The following is a 21,872-nucleotide window of genomic DNA, read 5'->3' on the forward strand; positions in this document are numbered from 1 at the left end:
AGGCTGTGGAATCTCCATCATTGGAGACTTTCAAGAGCAGGTTAGACAAACACCTGTCAGGGATGGTCTAGATAATACTTAGTCCTGCCATGAGCGCAGGGGACTGGACTAGATGACCTCTTGAGGTCCCTTCCAGTCCTATGATTCTATGATCCTTACCCCTTTTGATATTCACAGATTATTTGGTATATAGTGACTTCCACCAACTCTGTGCTTAGAAATGTACTTCCAGTCTGGTGGGAGCTCTTTTGGAGTAGGGCATGTAGCATTACAAAGAGCATGTACATGAATATGTGCCATGTGTTGGAGGGTTTGAGCGCTGTAGACGCTAGGGTTAGAAACCACTGATTAATTCACCTACACATCATTCTTTCTGAAGTATTGTTTTTTGTGCATTTCATTTTTATACAGGAGTTTTATTCAGTGATTGTGATTTGGGTTGGTTGTGGGTTTTTGTTTTGTTTTTGGCCAGCTGTCTGTTTTTCAGGAAGATTTAGCTAAAAAGTTAGAAAAGCACATAGGGCTAAGATTGTGCAAAAATTACATTAAATGGGACTTTAAGCGCTTTCATTTATTTCAGTGGGACTCCTTAAGAAGTAGGGTACTACTCAATGTGAATAAAGCTGCACAACCTGGTCCATGATTTCTAGAGCACTCTTTGTATAATTCTAGAAAACATGAAGCATTATTTATCAGCCTAATACCCATAACCCCGCAAACATTTTAAAGAGACATTCATTTTTGTAATATGACTAGTTGAATAAAGGAATTTATTTTTTGTTTATAGAGTGAACTTTCGTAGTGAACAAGGTAAAACTTTGCATTGAAATACAGTGTAACATAGCATGGGAATACTGGGTATGAGATAGTTTAAAAGGAAGCAATCAAGGAATTCAGCTGAGGATGGTCCTCCAGGTTAACAGCTCCCACTATACCAATATTCTGAGGTCTTTCAATTCATGTAATTTTCAATGAAATCAACAATAGTTCTGCATGCCAGTCCAGAACCTACTGTATATGCCAAGTGTAGTATATAAAACAATATTTTATTTTAAGATCCTTAAATAACTCAACACAACAGGGGGTCTTATGAGCTGAGTAGCTAGCTTAAGTCGGAATTTCAATGTTTATATTGGTTTCGGTGCATCTTTTCTTTATTTGGACATGTAATTATGTTGCATTTATCACCGGTGACAAGTTCTGATAAAGGCCAAAATGTTCTAACTCATGAATTATGTGTATTAGTCACATGTCTGGAAGCTGACAACAAAAGCAACAGTAATCCCCTTTGTGAGAGAAATGTAGTTAACATGAATGCTGCCACTGTTGCTAGTGTAGATTGTGCTTGAAGTCTGACAATTATAATAAAACCACTTTACTAGAAACATGAAAAATAAACTATTACACTGGAGGCTTTGTAAATGTATATCCTTGGTGCATGGTAAATGCAGTATTTTAAACTATTATTTCTTATCAAACATTTATGAGAGGCTTTCATTGCACATAGCCATATATGCACAGCAAACTTGTTCATTTCTATCCTAATCCTGCAAACGCTTATAACCCAGTGAATACTCCCATTGATTTCAAGGATTTCTATAAAGATGCTAAACTATATTTTAATTCAAGGTATTATTTCATTCACTATGAAATACGATACTTAAAACAATTATACATACACTGTATGAAGATATAGACAAAACAAGAGTTTAGATTGAAAACAGTACTAAAAAGCAGACTTTCCATGACAAGATACAGTATTATATAACTCATGGAAACTTTTTGCACAAGATGGACCAAATTCAGCTTTTGTGCTCCCAACACTTACCATAACAACTCCTCCAGACTGCTCTGCAGTGCACATGCTCATTATAGGTGCCATGCCAATGGTAGTCCCTTGGAAGTACACCCCACTGAAGGAGGGGGTGGGAGAAGACAAACCACAGAATCATCATTTAATGCAAAATGAGAGGACCCTAATATTTTATAACTTCTTTTTCCTGCCAATCTCAGGCAACAATCCCATTTTCAAAATGCCAGCTCCAGACATTGAAAGTTGAAACCAATAAGGATCAGAAATTAGTCATGCAAATCTGTGGAAATGACAATGACAGAATCTCTGCTATATGAAAGATGCATTTGAGCATCCTCTGGAGTTTCTGCTGGGCGGGGGGAATACAATATATTACAACAATGCCAACAATTGAAAACTGCCATTACAATTGAACTTGGGAAATGCACATACATAGACATGCTTGCAATTCATGCAAGTGTCAATACAACACAGTGCAAATTTATAATGTATTAGCTATAAAGTGTACCCTAAAATTCATTAATCCAACTGAAAGATTTTAGTATTTACAGAGCAATTAATGATATTGCAACAATTTGGAAGACCTCCTCCTATACTTTAAGTAAGATACTGAATGCCTCAATACATTTTTGTTTTAATTGCTAAGAGTCATTCAACTGTGAATGTTTGATCTTTCAACTTATTGTTGTCTACTAAATTCAAATAATTAAGAGAAAACATATCCTAGCTCTAGTCAAGTATAAATATTCTCTAAAAAAATATACTTTCTTGATCTAATTGTCATTATGACCAATGGAAGATTTTGTCATTATACCTAGGAACACTTGTTTGTAGAAAATAAAGCAGTCTAAGCCATATCATTTTTGCAGTGTTGTTGTAGCCATGTAGGTCCCAGGATATTACCTCATCCACTTTGTCAAGCTATACAATGACAGGTTTCTAATTTTATTTAAGTCACAAATACAGTAGGACTTTTACAGTAGAGGAGTTCTTAAAAATTGAAAAGTTCATAAAATTGACTATCTCAAAATTACAATAGGAATGGTGCATAAGTTGCAGAACAGTGGACTGTATCACTTTCTCATGTCTTTCAGACCTCTTGCAAAGCAACTTCCAATGCACTGAAGGAATGGAATATGAAGCGAAATTGACTTGTTCTTTGTAGACAACACCTTTATGATGTGATATTTTTTCCATCTGCAAAAATGGTTAGTATAACTGGTCATTCCCAAGACTGGTGTTTGTAAAATCAAGGTTCTACTGTAAAAATGAACTTGGTGATCTCAATCTAGGTCTGTGGGGGCAGGGAATTTCTTTTTGTTCTGTGTTTGTACAGTGCCTAGCACAGTAGGGTCCTGATCCCTGGCTAGGGCTTCTTGGCGCTACAATAATAAATAATAATAATTAATAATAAATAAGGGAAGTCTTTAATTGAGTTCAACAGGCTTTGGATCAAGCCCCTTGTCTGTTAAAACTGATAAAACTACGCACCAGTCCTGCGAACGGTTACACACAGGCTTAACTATAAGCATGTGAGTGGTCCCATTAACTTCAGTGAGATTATTCAGACGCTTAATGTTAGGCATGTGTGTAATGTTTGTGTGACTGTGCCCTTCGCACAATTCTACACCGACGCTGCTCAGAGGAATGTGTGAGGAAGCTGACATAGCATATTCCCACACTAATGCAGGGTCCTGGGAAGAAATTGTGAGCTTGTGAAGGATGGAGGGCTGCTTTTTGCTTTAAAAAACACAATCACCCAAATATTTTAACAACAAAAAAAAAGTAACAGAACTTTGTATAAAGATTCTCAGTTCCTGGAAACCCCAGCCAATAGTCATGCAAATATTAAATACATCGCTGGCTATACCTCACTAGTTGTGCATTGTCATGGGGTTTACGAGGTAGTAGTTTCAGCTTTCTCCAGTCCAGAAACTCATGGAGGCTGGTGAAGGGGTCCTGTGTTATAGAGCACTTATCCATGTCACTCCACACCTCCACTCCAACCAGGGCTACTCGAATATTTAATGGCCTGTAGAACTAGCGAGGCAAACAAATGAATCTTTCTACATCCTATTTTAGAGGAATGTGTTAAATCAGCGCATGTTAACAAAATCATAATGTTCACAGAAGCCTCTCAGAAATCTATTTGGTCCCAGGAAAAAACCTTTCCTCTTAGGGTGGAGGAGGAGAGTACAATGTGTCTCCACATAAACGAACACCTGAAATCACAGGCATCAGACAGAACATTGCCATGACCCAGAGAAAGAGATCTGACCATGGCTAACTATCCAGGAAACATTCAGGAAAAACATTAAAACTCTCTGCAGGCCTCATGGTAGAATCTCCATGTCCTGGCCAGGGCTGGTACATTCCTCCATGGTGCAGCAGGGCAATGGCTTCCATACCCAATGAATTTCCAAACAAATTCATCGCAAGTCCAAATGACTCCTAACATTTCCCTTTGTTGCTATCACCAATGCAACACAACTGGTGGGAGTGCTAGTATAGACTTGTAACTAAAATGCCAGTTGCCAGAGTCATCTAATCCTGCTCATAGCAGGTCTCGATGACAAAGTGGTTCTAATATCAATGGCTACCTTATCTATAATAGAGATCCCACCACTGATAAACTTGCACAAGTGCCAGCAATGACAGGAAATTTTAGGAAAATAAGTCTAGTATGGAGAATGCCTAATAGGCCAGGGACCATTCTAGCAGGGTTATGGCTTACAGTCCAAACAAAACCAGGCATATACAGCACCTTTGTCTGATTTGTATGCTTTGCAGTCATTTGGGTAGCAGTGCAATTCACTGAGAGCATAAACTGAAGCCAAAATGAATATAACATGCAAAATTAGTTTCAAACAGGTAGCAAATAAACTCCCTCCTTCCTTTAATAAGTCAGCAGAACAGTTACAGAACGAGCTGAGTTCTGTCCAGCAGCTTGTTTTTAATCTAGAATTGCCTGACTTTGAGTAAGAGTCTTTGAGATACCAGTTAAATCAGACTCAGTCACAATTCCGTTACTGGACTCTCCTAGGTTTTCCGAACATATGGCACTGTACTGTAAGCTTTAATCCCATTTTACCTGGTGGTTGGTTTGTGTTCAGGAAGCTCTTATTAACAACACTGAACATTATACGATTCCTTTCATCCTGAAGAATCCCGGTGTATACAGTATATTTAAAAGAAACCACATTAAATACAAGAAGTCTAGCTCTACATCTCATTCCTCATCCTCACCTTCAAACTACCACATGGCTCTGCCCTTGCCCACATCTCAACTCTTGTTTCCTGCCATTTGCACAACTTGGGATCTGTGTGCTGCTAATTTTGCTTCCTGTCTTGCTTCTTTCTAACTTACTTCCACAATACCTTATAGCTTTCTCCCTTGCTGGCCCTTATGTCTGCAGTATGTTCCCTACTCCTTCAACCAACCACCCTCTCCTTCTTCAAATCCCTTTTCAAAACCTACCCCTTTCCACAATTTGTCCAACAATTACCCACATTTTCAGGCCAGCCTAATAAAATCTAAAGCCTAAATTGTGGTTCTATCACAAGCCCCATGTAGGAGGCTGCACACTGGTGAGCCTTCCACATCCATGAGCGTTACAAGGAAGGAATGTGCCTCAAAAGGTATGTTGGTTCCAGGTAGGCTTTGAGATATTTCGGGTACTGAGGTCACAACTTACTGAGTTGAACAGGACATGGTGGGGTAGTTCATACTTTTGCTGCCGCTGCTGTTTGGCTGGAGATATTTTTCTGCAAGATTTGGGTACGGCGTGAGCACCACATTTGAGAAGTCAACACATGAGAGCAGCAGAAACAGAGAAGCCATGGCTGGTTGTAGACCTGCCCTTGTGTAGATAGTCAACAACAGCTAAGTACTGCAGTGGGTACTTCCAGACCTGCAGGGAGCTGGCTGGTGGGTGGATTGAGAGGTGACAAAAGATGGGCAAAAGCATTCTGGGATTATGCTAGGACGACTAATTGCACCAATGCAACCTCTGAAGTAGTACTTGCTGTCTACACTAGCATTGCAACAATACAAAGTGACACACTGGAGGACCATATAGTGCACAGCTTTGCTCAGAGCAAGGACAGTCACAGTAGTGGGATGTGTTTTTGCATAGTGTTGCAGGCACTTCTGTTTATGGACATGTGGAGTTGCAATGGTGCTGGCAATATAAAAATGTTCTAGTATAGACAAGGCCTCAGAATGCAACAAACTTTCACCCCAGCCACTGGAATGCCCCAGTTGGTCATTACCTAAACAAAGTATCTTTGTCTAAATTAAGTCTGTGGTTCTTCTCTTGCACTTAGAAAGAATTTTGTCAGGTCTAGGTTAATGTTTGTCTTAAAAACTGCATTAACAGACCCTTAGTCGTCCCATTGCCACATGCACAGCACCCCCAAACTGTTTCATGGCTGTCCTAGTAAAAATGCTGCGGTACTGGAAATCTAGGTCTTGCCATTCTTTGTGGCTGACACATTCTCACTGAGAAGCCATTTTCTTGTCTTTGCAGGAATGGTGTGTAACAATTTTTGAATTTCAGAAGGCTTTTCCTTCCCAATAAGCCTAGATGGCATAGATTTCACAGCAATACCCCTTGGAAATATTTGTGAGGCTTGAGAAAATGAAATATTTTTGATGCTCTTACCTTATCGACATAGTTTGCAATTTCTATCAGCCTCTGCTTAACTTTTTCCACATCCTTCCCTTGTCTCTGAAACTTAGAATGTAAAAGAGTAATGCATAATCAACATTAGTATTGTGACATTTGCCTGCAAAAAATCACCTACCAGTGGCAGACTGACATTAACATTTGGGGTTTAAATGCATAAAAGGCCAAAGACCCACTGACTTCCGCGGGATTAGGATTTGGCTCAAAATGGCACAAAATTTGGCACAAATTGGATGAAGGGATTTTGTTTTCAGAAAAGATTCTAAAATCCCTTACACTCCTACGCAGAATCTCCCTAGGATTGTTTTAATTGCAAAAATGGAAAGGTTCTTCTTTTAACGGTCTCTGCTATTGAAGAAAGTGATGTTTGCTATTTAACCAGCAGTGTTCAAGAAGCGGAGTCTGTCACATTTTGAAAGAAAAATGTAAATTGGAAAATAGTTCGTACCAAGATTTCACATCTTTGGTTTCACTCCAGCTCGTTGAAATATTTTTGACAATCTGTCTCTTTTATTTGTTTTGAAACCCACTTTGCAAACTCTGCATACAGTCTTGCTTAATTCAGCATAATTGCCAAACTACAACAACCAACAACACTGAATTATGCTGTTTACTCTAGACAGTGATGGTCTCCAGAGGTCAGAGTTAAATAGTGCATTGGGGGCTCAACCACCTCACTGGGTCATGGCCAGTGAATACTTACAGGCATCCATTTAAATTACTGAAAGAGGTCCCAGATGTTTGTGAGCACTAAATTCCTTCCAAAGTGTTGCAAGGAACATTTTAGCCTTGGAACAAATACTTGTCACCCTTACACTGTTTTTAAATAGTCCTTTCTGTTACTGTAGCCCTACTTAGATGACAAATGTTTTAGCAATGCACAGTATTGGTCTCTTAAGCACAATTGTTTGAGCACCATGAAAACTGAACTAAACAATCACCTTCCCTCCAATACTCCCTCTACTAACTGCATCTTTTCTTTAAAACTTTCTTACCTCTCGATTATCTGCAACAATAACAAGCTCCACATATTTTGTTATCTTCAGAGTCTCCCTTTTGTGCTGCCAAAACAAATATAAATAGACATCTGTTTTTGCATCAAATGACCCTGAACACCTGAGTATCAGCTCTCGGTCACCCCAGCAAAGACATTGTCAAAGAGAATTAAAATTTTCCTTCTCAAGCTTCACGCCACTCAATTCTTGGTCTCTTTTCTCCTCTTTACATAACCCTCTCCCCTCTTCAATCAGAGGAGAGGATGTTTACATGGCACTCACCCAATCATCAAGAAAGCTGGGCAGTACAGGTAGGCAAATGGCCTTTCTGCAATTTGTAACCTTCCACCTTGCTCTATTTGAAATGGTCAGGTGCCCCTTGCACGATGAAAATCTTTTTTGGTGGAAAGACCTCAGCTGTTTCTTGTAATACTTTCAGAGAAGCATTATGGTAACAGCTTGTAATATTTCACATAATAGTCAACTGACCACTTAGCACAAAATTGAGATGTTGAGAACAAAATTAGTCAAGGGACCAATCGACATAGGGAGAAGAAATTATTGAATTGCCTATATACCAATTCTAAGAGCCTGGGTAACAAACAAGAGGAATTGGAAATGCTCATTTATCAGCATAAATTTGATCTGATGGGTATTACTGAAACTTGGTGAGATGATTCACACAACTGGAATGTTAAAATCAATGGTTTTAACCTATTTAGTAAGGATCGAGTGAGGAAAAGGGAGCGGGAATGGCACTCTATGTTAAAAATGACATTACCTGTTTCCAAGTCACTGATAACTCGGAAGAAAATGAGCTTGAATGGTTATGGATCAATGTCCTAACAAATAAGGCACAAGATGGGGTACAAGTTGGTGCCTGCTATAGACCACCAAATCACAGGAACAGGAAAATCGCCTTCTTACACAGCTATCTATAATGTGTAAGGAAAAAGAACTGAGTGATCATAAGGGACTTCAATTTGAGTGACATATGCTGGAGGTCTTATGCTGCTGGCACTAAAACATCTTTGGAATTTCAAAACTTTATAGAAGACAATTTCCTAACTCAAAAAGTGTTGCAGTCAGCTTGGGGGAATTGTATATTAGACCTTCTCCTAACAGATAAAGAGGAACTGACAACAGAACTAAAAATCAATAGTAGCTTAGGTACATGTGATCATAACTTGATCACATTTGTAATGTGCAAGCAGAATAAAGTCCAGACCAGTGATATATATGTTTGGTGCTTTAATAGAGCCAGTTTCACAAAGCTGAAAATATTTATGAGCCAAATCAGTTGGGAGAAAAAATTTAATCAGAAAAATATGAATGATAATTGGGAATAATTTAAGAACGTCTTACTACATGCCCAAAAAAGCCACAATCCCACAGCTGAGCAAGAAGGCTATACTGGTTAAAAAGCCAACCTGGTTTAAATGGAAAGTGAAGGCAGCTGTATAAAATAATATATAACAAACGGAAGAAAGGAGAAGGTGATAGTAAAGAATATAAATCAGAAGTTAGGAATTGTAGAAAACTTATAAGAGAAGTCAATGGAGGCAAGAAGACATTATGGCCTGTAGAGTTAAGGACAATAAGAGGGAGTTTGTTAAATATAATAGGAACAAAAGGAATTCTGACAATGGTATTGGGTCCATTACTAGATGGAAATGGTAGAATTATCAATAATACTGCAGAAAAGACAGAAGTGTTCACTAAATGTTTCTGTTCTGTATTCGGGGAAAAAAGAGATGATGCAGTCTCATCATATCATGATAACACACTTCCCATTCCATTAGTATGTCTGAAGGATGTTAAACAGAAGCTACTAAAGTTAGACATTTTTAAATCAGCAAGTCCAGATAACTTGCATTCAAGAGTTTTAAGACAGCAGGCCAAACAACTTGCTGGATTGTTAATGTTGATTTTCAATAAATCTTGGAGGACTGAGGAAGTTCCAGAAGACTGGAAAAAAACGAATGTTATGCCAGTGTTTAAAAAGGGTAAACAGGATGAGCTTGGTAATTACAGCCTTGTCAACCTGACATTGATCACAGGCAAGATAATGGAGCAGCTGATAAGGGACTCGACTAATAAAGAACTATAGGAGAGTAATATAATTAATACAAATCAACGTGGGTTTATGGAAAATAAATCCTGTCAAACTAATCTTATTTTTTATGAGTTTGGTTGATAAAGATAATAGTGTTGCTGTAATATATTTAGACTCCTGTAAGCCATTTGTCTTGATACCACACCATGTTTTGATTAAAAACTCGACTGATATAATATTAACATAGCACACATTAAATGGATTAAAAACTGGCTAACTGATGGGTCTCAAAATGTAGCTGTAAATGGGAAATAAGTTCTTGGCCCTACACTATTTAACATCTTTATCAATAACCTGGGAGAAAACATAAAATCATCCCTGACAAAGTTTGCAGAAAACACAAAAATTGGGGTAGTGGTAAATAATGAAGAGGATAGGTCACCGAGCTATCTGGATCGCTTGGTAAACTGGGTGCAAACAAACAATATGCATTTTAATATGGCAAAATGTAAATTTATACATCTGGGAACAAAGAATGTAGGTCATACTTGCAGGATGGTGGTGTGATGTTATATGATTAAAATATGACCATGTAGATCATTGTTGCTACCACTGTTATAAAATTGCAACAAATCTTATACAAAGTTTGTCATGTAACGTGATTTGCTGAATATAATTATCCTGTTTGTATGTGTATATCATCTTTGTATCTGAAGTTATGAACATTGACTATATACCAATATTTCAAATGTGTTTGCTCCTGGGGTGACACTCACCAGGTAGTTTACATCCAGTCTAGCCAGCAGATTGTGAATGGATCATTCAAGTTGCTGACCCATTAATGAGCACAATGAGTCACAGAAGAAGCTTATTCCCGCCCAATGGGTCTTCCTGTGGACATTTTAGCCAAATATGGGTAATGACTGCTTCTATGACTCATTGAAGCATGCAAGGGCATGTGACACTGGACTCAATTTTGTGCCTGTACTTTTCCACAAACTGTGCTGGGGGCTTTGCTTGGGACAATGAGTTTCCCTCCACATGGGAGAAACTATAAAAAAGCCTGGAAAGAGCCATTTTGCCTCTTTCCTGCTCTGACCCCTGGACCACAGACCTATACTAACGGGAGCACTCTAACCAAGGGACTGAGGACCTTCCAAGCTTTTGGATGTTACCAGAGACATTGCAAGCCAGCAGTTTATTCCATCATTGCTTCAAACCTGCTACAAGAACTTTGCAATTATTATATGTATTTGATTTCACTGACCATTTAAATTCTCACCTCTTTCTTTTCTCTTATAAATACACCTTTAGATATCAGTTACTAAAGGATTGGCAACAGCATGATTATTGAGTAAGATCTGAGTTATATATTGACCTAGGTATGCGGCTAGTCCTTTGGGATCAGTGGAACCCTTTCGTTGATGAAATTGGTTTTAAATAACCACTCATCATTAAGTCTAGCATCTGAGTGTTGAAACAGGGATTATGATACCTAAAGAGGCTGCATTTCTGACTACTTGTTAGCCAATGTGGTGAGAAAGAAGTTTACTTTTGTTACTGCTGTGGTGTATCTTAAGGAAGAATAACCACCAGTTTGGGGCGAGTCTGTTCCATTTCTCAGCAGTTTGTCCTGAATCTAGTATTCTCAGTTGTGACCCACTGAGGCCCGGTGACAGGGGGACTTTATGCTAGGAAGCAGTAACTCTTAAAAAGATTTGGGTGTTCTGGTGGATAATGAGTTGAACATGAGCTCTCAATGTGATGTTGTGGCTAAAAGAGCTAATGAGATCCTGGGATGCATAAACAGAGGAATCTTGAGTAGGAAGAAAGAAGTTATTTTATTTCTGTATTTGGCACTAGTGCAACCACTGCTGGAATACTGTGTCCAGTTCTGGTTGTCACAATTCAAGAAGGATGTAGATAAATCGGAGAGGGTTCAGAGAAGACTAAAGCATTAGAAAATGGGCTTTATAGTGATAGTCTCAAGGAGTTCAATCTATTTAGCTTAATAAAGAGACGGTTATGGTTTGAAGTTACTGCAGTCTATAATGGCTCTTCAATCTAGCAGAGAAAGGTATAACATGATCCTATGGTTGGAAGTTGAAGCTAGACAAATTCAGAGTGGAAATAAGCCATATTTTTTTTAACAGTGAGAGTAATTAACCATTGGAATAATTTACAAAGGTTTATGGTGAATTCTCCATCACTCGCAATTTTAAAATGAAAATTGAATATTTTTCTAAAAGATCTGCTCTAAGAATTATTTTGGGGATGTTCTATGGCTTGTGCGCTCCAGGAGGTCAGATAAGATGATCACAGTGGTTGCTTCTGATCTTAAAGCCTATGAATCTATGACCACTAAGAAACACCAGTGAGGAGGGAATGGGGAGTGAACTAGGGGAGATATGAAGAGGAGAATCAGTGAATGACATAAATATGGGAAGCTACAAAGGAACATGAACTGCAGGAAAAAATGGGTGAGTGGAAGTGATGGATGGAGAAGAAAGGTTGTTGAGGCAAAACTGGGACTGGGGAGTAAGATTAGGTCTGGACAGACTCAGGGAGAAGGGAGATAATGGGTAAGGGAAAAGAAAGGTAAGCAAAACGGGATAGAGATAAGGATTGTGAAAGAAAATACAGAAATACAAACTTCATCCTGGAGGTTGCAAAATGTTACTACTTTCATCAATGTTACTAAATTCATCAATTTTTAGTGTCCCACAAAGAAACTTAGAGGAGGAGGATGAAAAATTACTGGCAATTGTAATCTTAATAACTCTATAACTCTGAAGTTATACATGTTTTATTATAAGATTTTGACATTTAAACCACAGTATCTGTATAACAATCAAACTACAGGTAGAACAAATGCTCTAAACTCTCTGGGCTGGAGAAATCTATGGCTGAGTGCACCATTTGTGTGAAGTCTGGGGATTCGCATGATTAAGCATCTTGATTTACCTTCCTTTTAAAATCTCTATCCACAAATACTGGGTATGGGTGAAACGCCATATTACTGAAATAAACAAATGACTACATGTTCCTATGTGTGGCAGAGTTGCTCTGCCGCTGTAGTTTTTAATAGATGTCTGAGACTCATTCTGAGCTGTTGTTCAGAAAACTGCAGATTTGCGAGATGCCTTGGTTATCCCCAAAGCTAATATTAAGACCATAGATGACAGCATAGAGGTAAACATGTGAGAAATGCTTGGGCACGCCAATCAATTTAAGCCATCCCAAAGTAAAACTGCTTGGAACGGGGAAGATTTAGAAATTGAACAGTTGACTGGAGGGGCCCAATCATAGGAGCCTGTGGTGACTTATTAGTGTACTGAATCTATTCCTGTGACTTGGCCGGAGGCTGTGTGTGTTCCTCAGATACAATATTTATTTATAAAAAGTACTTAATTATCACTTCTTTCAGCTTGTCTTCTGAAGCTAATTGCATTGTGGTGCAATCTACGTCCTGACTTACCCATACTTACAGCATTAGAAAAAGACGCAGCAACATATTTACAGCAAATGTACATGTATTTAGAGAAAAAGAAATTTGGTAATGTACTGTTTAATGTTCCTGCAAGGCAAATGAATTTGTTCCAGTACATAAATAACATCCCTTGATGCCATTTAAGCTGTTTTCCTTAATACTGAACTTAACATAAAGACTAAATGAACTAGGTAGGCAATGTGGCTATAAACACTAATATTTCCCATTTAATAAAAAATGCAGATTTGTGCTACCATGTTACTCTTGAACATCTCAAACATTCCCTTCTACAATCCCAATCCAAAATGCACGTGAATTTGTGGCAGTATTTTTTCCATCTGGTTTGAAAGTTATTTATTTTATACAATTTCCATTAGCTAGATGCATTGCAAGTCAAGTGCATTTTCTCCTACATGAAAACAATTACAAATGATATATCCCTAGAATAAAATGCTGCGAACATGTTCTGTGTGCATAAGATACTTTCCTATTACAATATAAAGGTTTGTTTAATTTCTACATGTATTATTAGGAAAGTAACATGGCTATAATGTTCTCCTTTCCTCCTTGGGTGGGCCAAAAGCTATTCTAGATTGTCAGCTGCTTTCTTTAAGACTGAATTGCAAGTGGCACAGGAATCAAAATATATTACCAGAATTTGTAATCTGCCTACAGTTCTGCACCACCTCATTAATGAAAACAGGGAGGAATTAAAATACGAGCAAGAAAAATGATTAAAGGCCTTGATTTAGCAAAGCACTTAAGCACATGTTTAACTTCAAACACATGCTTATGTTCCATTGTCTTTAAGAGAACTTACCATGTGGTTAAATGTTTTGATGAATAGAAGCCTAAGAAACTGGAGAGATTAACTCATGGACAAAGTGTGAAAGAACTAAACAAGTATTGATTGTCAAAGCAATAAGACTCAGATTGTGAGTGGCTCCTGCCCAGGGCTGGAAGCTACCCAGGGCTCACTCACAATCTGAGGAGCATAAGGCCTGCTTGCTCCTGCTATTCCCCAGGGAGCAGGATGTTGAAGGCAGCAGGGCCACCCAGAGGATTCAGGGGGCCTGAGGTCTTTGGCAGCAGGGGTTCCCCGTTGCCGAATTGCTGCCGAAGACCCGGCACTTCGGCGGCGGGTCCTGGGGCGGAAGGACCCCCCACCGCTGAAATGCCGCTGAAGACCCAGAGCAGAAGAAGCTCCGGGGGCCCGGGCCCCGCGAGAGTTTTCCGGGGGCCCTGGAACAAGTGAAGGACCCTGCTCCAGGGGCCCCGAAAAACTCTCGTGGGGGCCCCTGGGGGACTGAGGCAAATTGCCCTTCTTTCCTCCCCTCTGGGTGGCCTGGAAGGCAGGGTTGTGACTGCATCCCTTCCCTCTACATCAGTCAATGAAGCAGGGCTGGCATAGTACAGGGAACATTCTGCCTAATGCAAGGAACAAACTGTGCTCCTCCTGTGCACAAGGAGCAGCAGCAAGAGAGAGTGCACCCTTGGCAAGGCACAATTTCCCCAATGTTCCTCCTTGGAAAAAGCCATGTTTTGACCTAAGTACGGGAGGAGAAGTGATAGCCTCCTAAATCAGTGGGTTTCAATCTGTGGTCTGCGGATCCCTGGGGGTCCACAGACTATGTCTAAGATTTCCAAAGAGGTATGCACCTTCATTCAAAATGTTTAGGCATGTGCAAATGAAAAGAGGTTGAAAACCACTGTCCTAAACCATATGTCCAGGTAGATCCAGAGAGGTATAACACCAGAAGTCATATGATGAACTTTAGAAGTGGGAAAATCTCTCTACACTGGAATCTCAATCCCAAGAGAAATGGCAGAAGCTCCATTTTCTGGGCTATTTAGAACTAGGCTGGGCTAACCATCTGATATTGTAGTGTAAGGAACCATCCAGCAACAGCAAAGAAGAGAGAATTTAGCAGGGTCTTTTCCAATCATCTCTATTTTATTTGATTTCATGACGGTCACCACCTCAAGGTGAAATCTTGGCCCCACTCAAGGGAGCCTCGATTTCACCATCCATGCATTACTTTAAATCAGTGGTTCTCAAACTTTTGTACTGGTGACCCCTTTCACATAACAAGCATCTGAGTGCGACCCCCCCCAATAAATTAAAAACACTTTTTTATATATTTAACACCATTATAAATGCTGGAGGCAAAGCAGGATTTGGGATGGAGGCTGACAGCTCGTGATCCCCCAGGTAATAACCTCACGACGCCCTGAGTGGTCCCGACCCCCAGTTTGAGAACCCCTGCTTTAAATGATACACATGTAGTGCAACAATTAATTTTGATCTGGATATTTCACCAATTTCTGGAAATTAGCATAAGGAGATCACCAACAATGCACAAACATAAAACTATCTTTCCACCTACCCTGGTAGTGAATGCTTGAGAAGACCGTGGTGTGTCATCAATAGTGATGCCAGAGACGTTGAATTGGTTGCCACAAGATCCAGAGGCTATTTTCAGGTTCTCGGCTTGGTAGATCTTGTGTTCACTTGTAGCATTTTCCAATGGCTCCAGAATGTAGGTTTTATTTTCAAATAAAATAAGTCCCCTGTTTTATAAAAGATCAGAAAATGACACATTGCTTTTAAGTGCTGATGTGTGTTTGTTTTCAGTCAACCTACAGGTTTTAATAATGATGCTGATATATGAATATTGATTTATAATGTCAAAACCTACTGGGGTCTGAGACACCAGTGATGTATGTGTCGTGCAGGCATACCGTACTTTATAAGAAGTAAAGGCAGAGAGAAAATATTCCTCCTCTGAAATGTTGTGCTATAGAGCAAAATTACATTTGTGTTTGATGTGTTTTCCATTCTTCCCGTGATGCATCACCACTGAGGAGAGGAGTTACAATGCATCTGTATTGTATCTGGCAAATATTAACAAACAAGAAAGTAGTGAAATACTTTTATAAGAAAAAATACAAAATTCATTATGATCAGCAACATGTATTATAACTTTTAAAGTGAATGCTGCTGCAAGCAGCAAATCTGCCAGTTCAAAGATGAACCTCAGTATCAAAATGAGTTATCAGATACTGTATGATAGGGAATTATAATGGAGCCCAGATGCATTAACCACCATCAGCTTAGGACTAAACAAAGACTGTGAATGGCTTGCCAATTACAGAACCAGTTTCTCCTCCCTTGGTTTTCACACCTCAGCTGCTGGAACAGGGCCCCATCCTCCCTGATTGATCTAACCTCGTTATCTCTAGCTTGCTTCTTGCTTGCTTATATATACACACCTGCCCCTGGAAATTTCCACTGCTTGCATCCGAAGAAGTGGGTATTCACCCACGAAAGCTCATGCTGCAAAACGTCTGTTAGTCTATAAGGTGCCACAGGATTCTTTGCTGCTTCTACAGATCCAGACTAACATGGCTACCCCTCTGATACCTGAGAGTTACTGTATGTAATGGAGAGATAGTGGCTCAAAAAACCAAGTAACTTGATGAAAGTCTCACAGGGAGTCTCCAGAAGAACCTGGAACAGAACCCCTATTGCCTGGCTTCTAGTCCTGTGCCCTGGCCAGAAAACCACTCTCCTTTTATACCTCTTACAGCTCACATAAAAAGGGTTATTACATTGGATACTGTCCTGCCACATTCACTGCAACAGCAAATTCCCCTTATCTAAGGGAACCCCCACTGGTGTCAGAGCGCTACTATAGTGCTCTTATACCACCTCCAACTTCCTCCCCGCCGCATAGGGAGTGTGACCAGAGTGTGCCAATGCCCCAGCAATCCCTAGCTGCCCAGCAGGCAGCAGTGTGCCATTAAAAATCCTGCCCAGCACAGCCTACTCTTTTCCGCTCCCTGCTTTCTCCTGCAGGGGCAGGGGGCAGAAGCTTGGTCCTGCCGGCTGCTGCTGCAGGGCAGCCTCCACCGGCAGCCAAGCTCCCTCCTTCCTCACCTCTTCCCCCAGCGTGCTAGGTTCCTACCCCTCCTCCTCTCCCTCCCTGTGGCCTAACAGCTGATGGCCCTGGAGAGGGAGGGGGAGAAGTGGAGCCAGAACTGCAGCTGCAGCGTGCTCACTGCTCTGGAGAAAAGGCAGGGCCTTGGGGAAGGAGGATGGAATCAGGGCATACCCCCTCCAGCCCCCTGCTGTGAGCCGCTCAGGGCAGGGGGCAGGGGGCTGGGAGCATCCCTACGACTCCAGCCCATACCCCCAGCCCCCTGCCCTGACTCCTGAACCCGCCCCCACACCCCCAGCCCTCTGTCCTGAGCCCTGCACCCCCCACATCCCCCAGGCCTCTGCCCTGACCCCTGTACCCCCTCACACACACCCAGCCCCCTGCCCTGGCCCCTGCACCCCCCACAACCCCAGCCCTGACTCCAGCACCCCCCCCCACATACCCAGCTCCCGCACAGTCCATGCCCTGACTCCTGCACCCCCTCACACACCTCCATCCCCGCCCTGACTCCTGCACCCCACACATACCCAACCCCTCCACACCCCATGCCCGGACTCCTGCACCTCCCCCACATACCCAGCCCCTCCACACCCCATGCCCGGACTCCTGCACCCCCCACACCCTTCCTGAGCAACAAATGGAAGCTCCTACATCCCCCCATTCCCACCTGCACCCCTCACACCAAATGGGAGCTGCCCAGGTAAGCGCTCCACACCCAAATCTTCTGCCCCAACCCAGATCCCCCTCCCTCATTCTAGCTCCTGGCCAGACCCTACACCCCAACCTCCAGCCTGCTCCTTCAGCCCCAGCCCTGTGCTCAGTGCACTCCCACCCTCAGCTCAGTGCAGAGAGAGAGGAAGAGATGGGCTAAAACCCGGGAGAAGGTAGGTACCCACTCTATGTGGGCAGGGCCGGGACCCCAGACAGGCAGCGGGCTGAGCGGGGCTGGCATCCAGGAGCCGGCGGACGGAACCCCAGACCGCCAGTTCCACTCAGCCCGCTGCCGGTCTGGGGTTCTGGCTGCTGGCCCCTGGCCAGCCAGGGTCCCAGCCGCAGGCCCCGCTCAGCCCGCTGCCAGCCTAGGTTAATGGAACCCCATGCTGGCAGCAGGCTGAGTGGGCCAGCAGAGTAAGATCAGCATTTTAATTTAATTTTAAGTGAAGCTTCTTAAACATTTTGAAAACCTTGTTTACTTTACATATGACAATAGTTTAGTTATATAATATATAGACTATAGAGAGAGACCTTCTAAAAATGTTAAAATGCATTACTGGCACATGAAACCTTAAATTAAAGTGAATAAATGAAGACTTGGCACACCACTTCTGAAAGGTTGCCGACCCCTGGACTACATAACGGTAAGCAGAGGATAAAAAACCAATTGAATTATCTGAAACAGTGAACACAAAGCTTTGGCTATTTGAACCTGCTCTTATTGAGAAAGGTGACGCAAGGCAGGGCACTGGAGATAGTTTCTTCCTTTCTCAGGCCCCTTTGCTAATTAAGGGTTACAGCAGGGGAAAACCTGTCAGGCAGTATCAAAAGGCAGCAGAGAGATTGTTGAAGAGTTACAGCACATGACATCAGGAGATCAGGTTTTACTGGGTTACAGTGTAACAAAAGCAAATCAGCTCTCCACAGCTGTTTCTCCTTCTGTAAAATGGGGATAACATTTACCTAACAAGGCTGTTGTGAGGCTTAATTAAATAGAACAGAGGTTGGCAACCTTTCAGAAGTGGTGTGCCGAGTCTTCATTTATTCACTCTGATTTAAGATTTTTGCGTGCCAGTAATACATTTTAATGTTTTTAGAAGGCCTCTTTCTATAAGTCTATAATATATAACTAAACTATTGTTGTATGTAAAGTAAATAAGGTTTTTAAAATGTTTAAGAAGCTTCATTTAAAATTAAATTAAAATGCAGACCCCCCCCCGGACCAGTGGCCAGGTCCCGGACAGTGTGAGTGCCACTGAAAATCAGCTCAAGTGCTGCCTTCGGCACGCGTGCCATAGGTTGCCTACCCCTGAAATAGAACCTCAGCTGAAAAGCACTACAAAAATGCATAGTATAATTAATTTTTACCATAAATGTAAAATATGGAGTTTTAATCCCTGAACACCGGCAAAGTTAAAGCAGAAATAATTGCATTCTGCTTGCCTAAAATTCCTGTGAAAGCTGGAACTGACTATGACATTCTTCTTTAATTCCTGACCTAACCTGCTGTGTACTGTCCATGTGTGCTGTGAAACAGCTGTCATTTTTTCAGCCTAGAGCTGGCTTCATTTCAGTGGTGTGTCTTCCTTGTGCATATGAAGTGAATACTCTTCATATGTCTGTGCTTGTGATAAAGGTGCTCTGTACGTATAAGATATTATACTTATTATTATGTCAGGATGGATCTCTGCATGCTTCCTGGGGCAGTGAGTGAAAAGTGTCCCAGAAGATTGATGAACACTATAAATGCGGATTTTAAGAAATAATAATAATAAAAACCAGAATTATTAGGAAAAAAGTAATTAAAAGAAAAAATGAAGTAAATCAAAGCCCATGCCTCATAACCAATTACATAAAATTTGGTGCCAAGCTGACAGCACAGGTTTAGGATAAAACAACTGCAACTGTTCAGCCTGGTCAACCAAAGGTTCATTTCTGTTAACACTAATGATCTTTACTTTGAGGATGAAGATTGGGTTTTTCACCATATTAAAAAGTCTGTGGAATATCCTCCACAAGAAGATCTTTACGAGAGAGAGGCATAATTTACTGCTCTGAACAAAACCAGGGTCCAATAAATCCTTCATTTGCCTCTCCCTCGGTAGCCTTTGGCAAGTCACTTGAGGCTCATATTTACCCACCACACAGGCATGTTTTGTGGACTGTTAAACCTTTAGAAAAACAATTTGAAGATTAAAAGCATCAGATATGGGTATTAAATTTCTACAGCAACCCATATAGCTGAGGCTGAGATGCACTGTTTTGGAGCATTTATAATTCAGTGATAACCATTTCCTCCAAGAGCTTTACACCTTCGTTGTTTGAGATGGGCAATTCTGACATTCTGACAGCACTGGCAGCTACAGAACACTAAATTCTACACAACATTTAGGTGTTGTTTCTTAAACTATTCAGATTACTAAAAGTAAGATAATACATGTTATATTTTGTATTTAAACTCACACAAAGTCCTTATTTGTACTATACAATTGGTTAAAAACCTCTCATTTCTCCATCAGCATCATGATCACAGAGGTTTATCAAAGAAGTTGCTCACACTGTACAATGCAGAAGTTGCAAGCGGTAGTATATTACTACAGCTTCCCCAGTGTATTATTTTGTAATCTCAACCATTGTCCAAAACGTCTGTTAGTCTATAAGGTGCCACAGGATTCTCTGCTGCATTGTCCAAAGTCACTCAATAACCACTATTTCCCTTCCATTGTATTTTCCCCAGGAGCAGGAAATGTGGATGCAAGTGAAGAAGAGACACCTAATTGAGTGACTAATCTCGTTCTCCAACTAAAGTACTGAGACTGGAACCCTCAATTCACTGTGCCGCTGAAATACCCATCTAGAATGAGACTACAACCTTTTAAGAACAGCTCTACCTTTGCATACAGGCCATCATGCTGTTAAAAAATCTGCAAATTCAACATAAAGGCAAACATAACTTTCAGTTTAATGTATCGTTATTCTTTGAGTGCTGCCTACAGGATATCAGCACCTGGTTTTGACCATTTGTAACGAGATAATGAATATCAAATATGCATTATCTTGGCTGGCTCTCTGTTTTCTCACTAATTTTCTTTTCCTACAAATGCATTTTTTCCAATAATCTGTGCCAAATACAGCACCTTAAAAATGCAGTTAGCTGAAAACTTCTATATCTTTCCTTCTTTTGGTGGGGTGGGGCTGAAAGTAATTGTACCTTAGAGCCTTTCAGTGTTCAGAATCCGATGCAAATAAAATAAATCCAAAATTACTCTTTTCCTTGCACATTTTTGTCACAGATTTTTCAAACAGGCTTGATTACTCCCACACTGCTTTTGCCTCTTCCTCATGAACATGGGTTTCTCCCACTCCTGCACAGTGTACGCATTCTTAAAGGCCAAGACAGGATATGGCTCAGCTGGGATGTTCTCTTCCAAAGCAGAATAGCCAACAGTTGGGATTTTCCACTGAATACCCTTTTGTTTTAATGAATAAAAACTAGTCAATGCTGTGAGACATTTATTGATTTTACCACCACTGCATTGTATATTACTAGTTTTTACCAAGAGCCATTCAAATTTTAGAAAACATCTGGGGAAGAATTATTACTATAGGCCAGTTATATAAAATATTCCACATTTTTATTACTTTGTATTAGACTATGAACCCCTCCATAACCTAGCTTCTATTTACTGGAGAAAATGCCCAGCAGTTATAATATAATGGGGTGAGCTGGCTTTTTGCATTTAACCCAGTGCCCACTGAAGTTAACAGAAATAATTTAATTGACTTCAGTGAGTTTTGTGTCAGGGCCTTTGTATTTAAGTTCAGCCAAGAGTAGTTTTCTCAGTTCACGGTCCTCTCTGGCAGTCCGCTCTCCTGGACATCCTTGCTGGCTGCATTTACGACATGATGTTGAATATTAATAATTAAATTATTTAGTTCTTTTCATCTGTAGAGCTTTATAAAGGAGGTCAGTACTTGTACCCCCATCGGAAAACTGAGGCACAAGGAAGTTATATGGCTGCTCAAGATTAGTCACAACCCAGTGACAGAGATGGGAATAAAACCCAAATCTCCTGCATTCTAGACCGATGTTCTAGGCCCCGGCCCCTTGCTGATGTAAAGTCCATTGATTGCAGTAATCTTTACTCTTGGCCATTTTCAGGTTCCCACCATTA

General features: G+C 40.8%; 1 protein-coding gene across 2 annotated transcripts in view; it reads right to left on the bottom strand.

The window, feature by feature from the left end:
* Positions 1-21,872, bottom strand: part of ADAM12 (ADAM metallopeptidase domain 12) — a 320,435-nt gene that overhangs the window by 87,498 nt on the left and 211,065 nt on the right. For both annotated transcript variants that reach the window (XM_039546827.1, XM_039546828.1), the window contains 5 exons: positions 15,430-15,613; positions 7,497-7,562; positions 6,478-6,549; positions 3,684-3,853; positions 1,829-1,913 (listed from right to left, as the gene is read on the bottom strand). In XM_039546827.1, coding sequence (XP_039402761.1) covers positions 1,829-1,913; positions 3,684-3,853; positions 6,478-6,549; positions 7,497-7,562; positions 15,430-15,613 — 577 coding nt within the window. The remainder of the gene's footprint in view (positions 1-1,828; positions 1,914-3,683; positions 3,854-6,477; positions 6,550-7,496; positions 7,563-15,429; positions 15,614-21,872) is intronic.

The sequence above is a fragment of the Mauremys reevesii genome, linkage group 7, assembly GCF_016161935.1.
Source record: "Mauremys reevesii isolate NIE-2019 linkage group 7, ASM1616193v1, whole genome shotgun sequence".
In the NCBI taxonomy this organism is placed as follows: domain Eukaryota; kingdom Metazoa; phylum Chordata; order Testudines; family Geoemydidae; genus Mauremys; species Mauremys reevesii.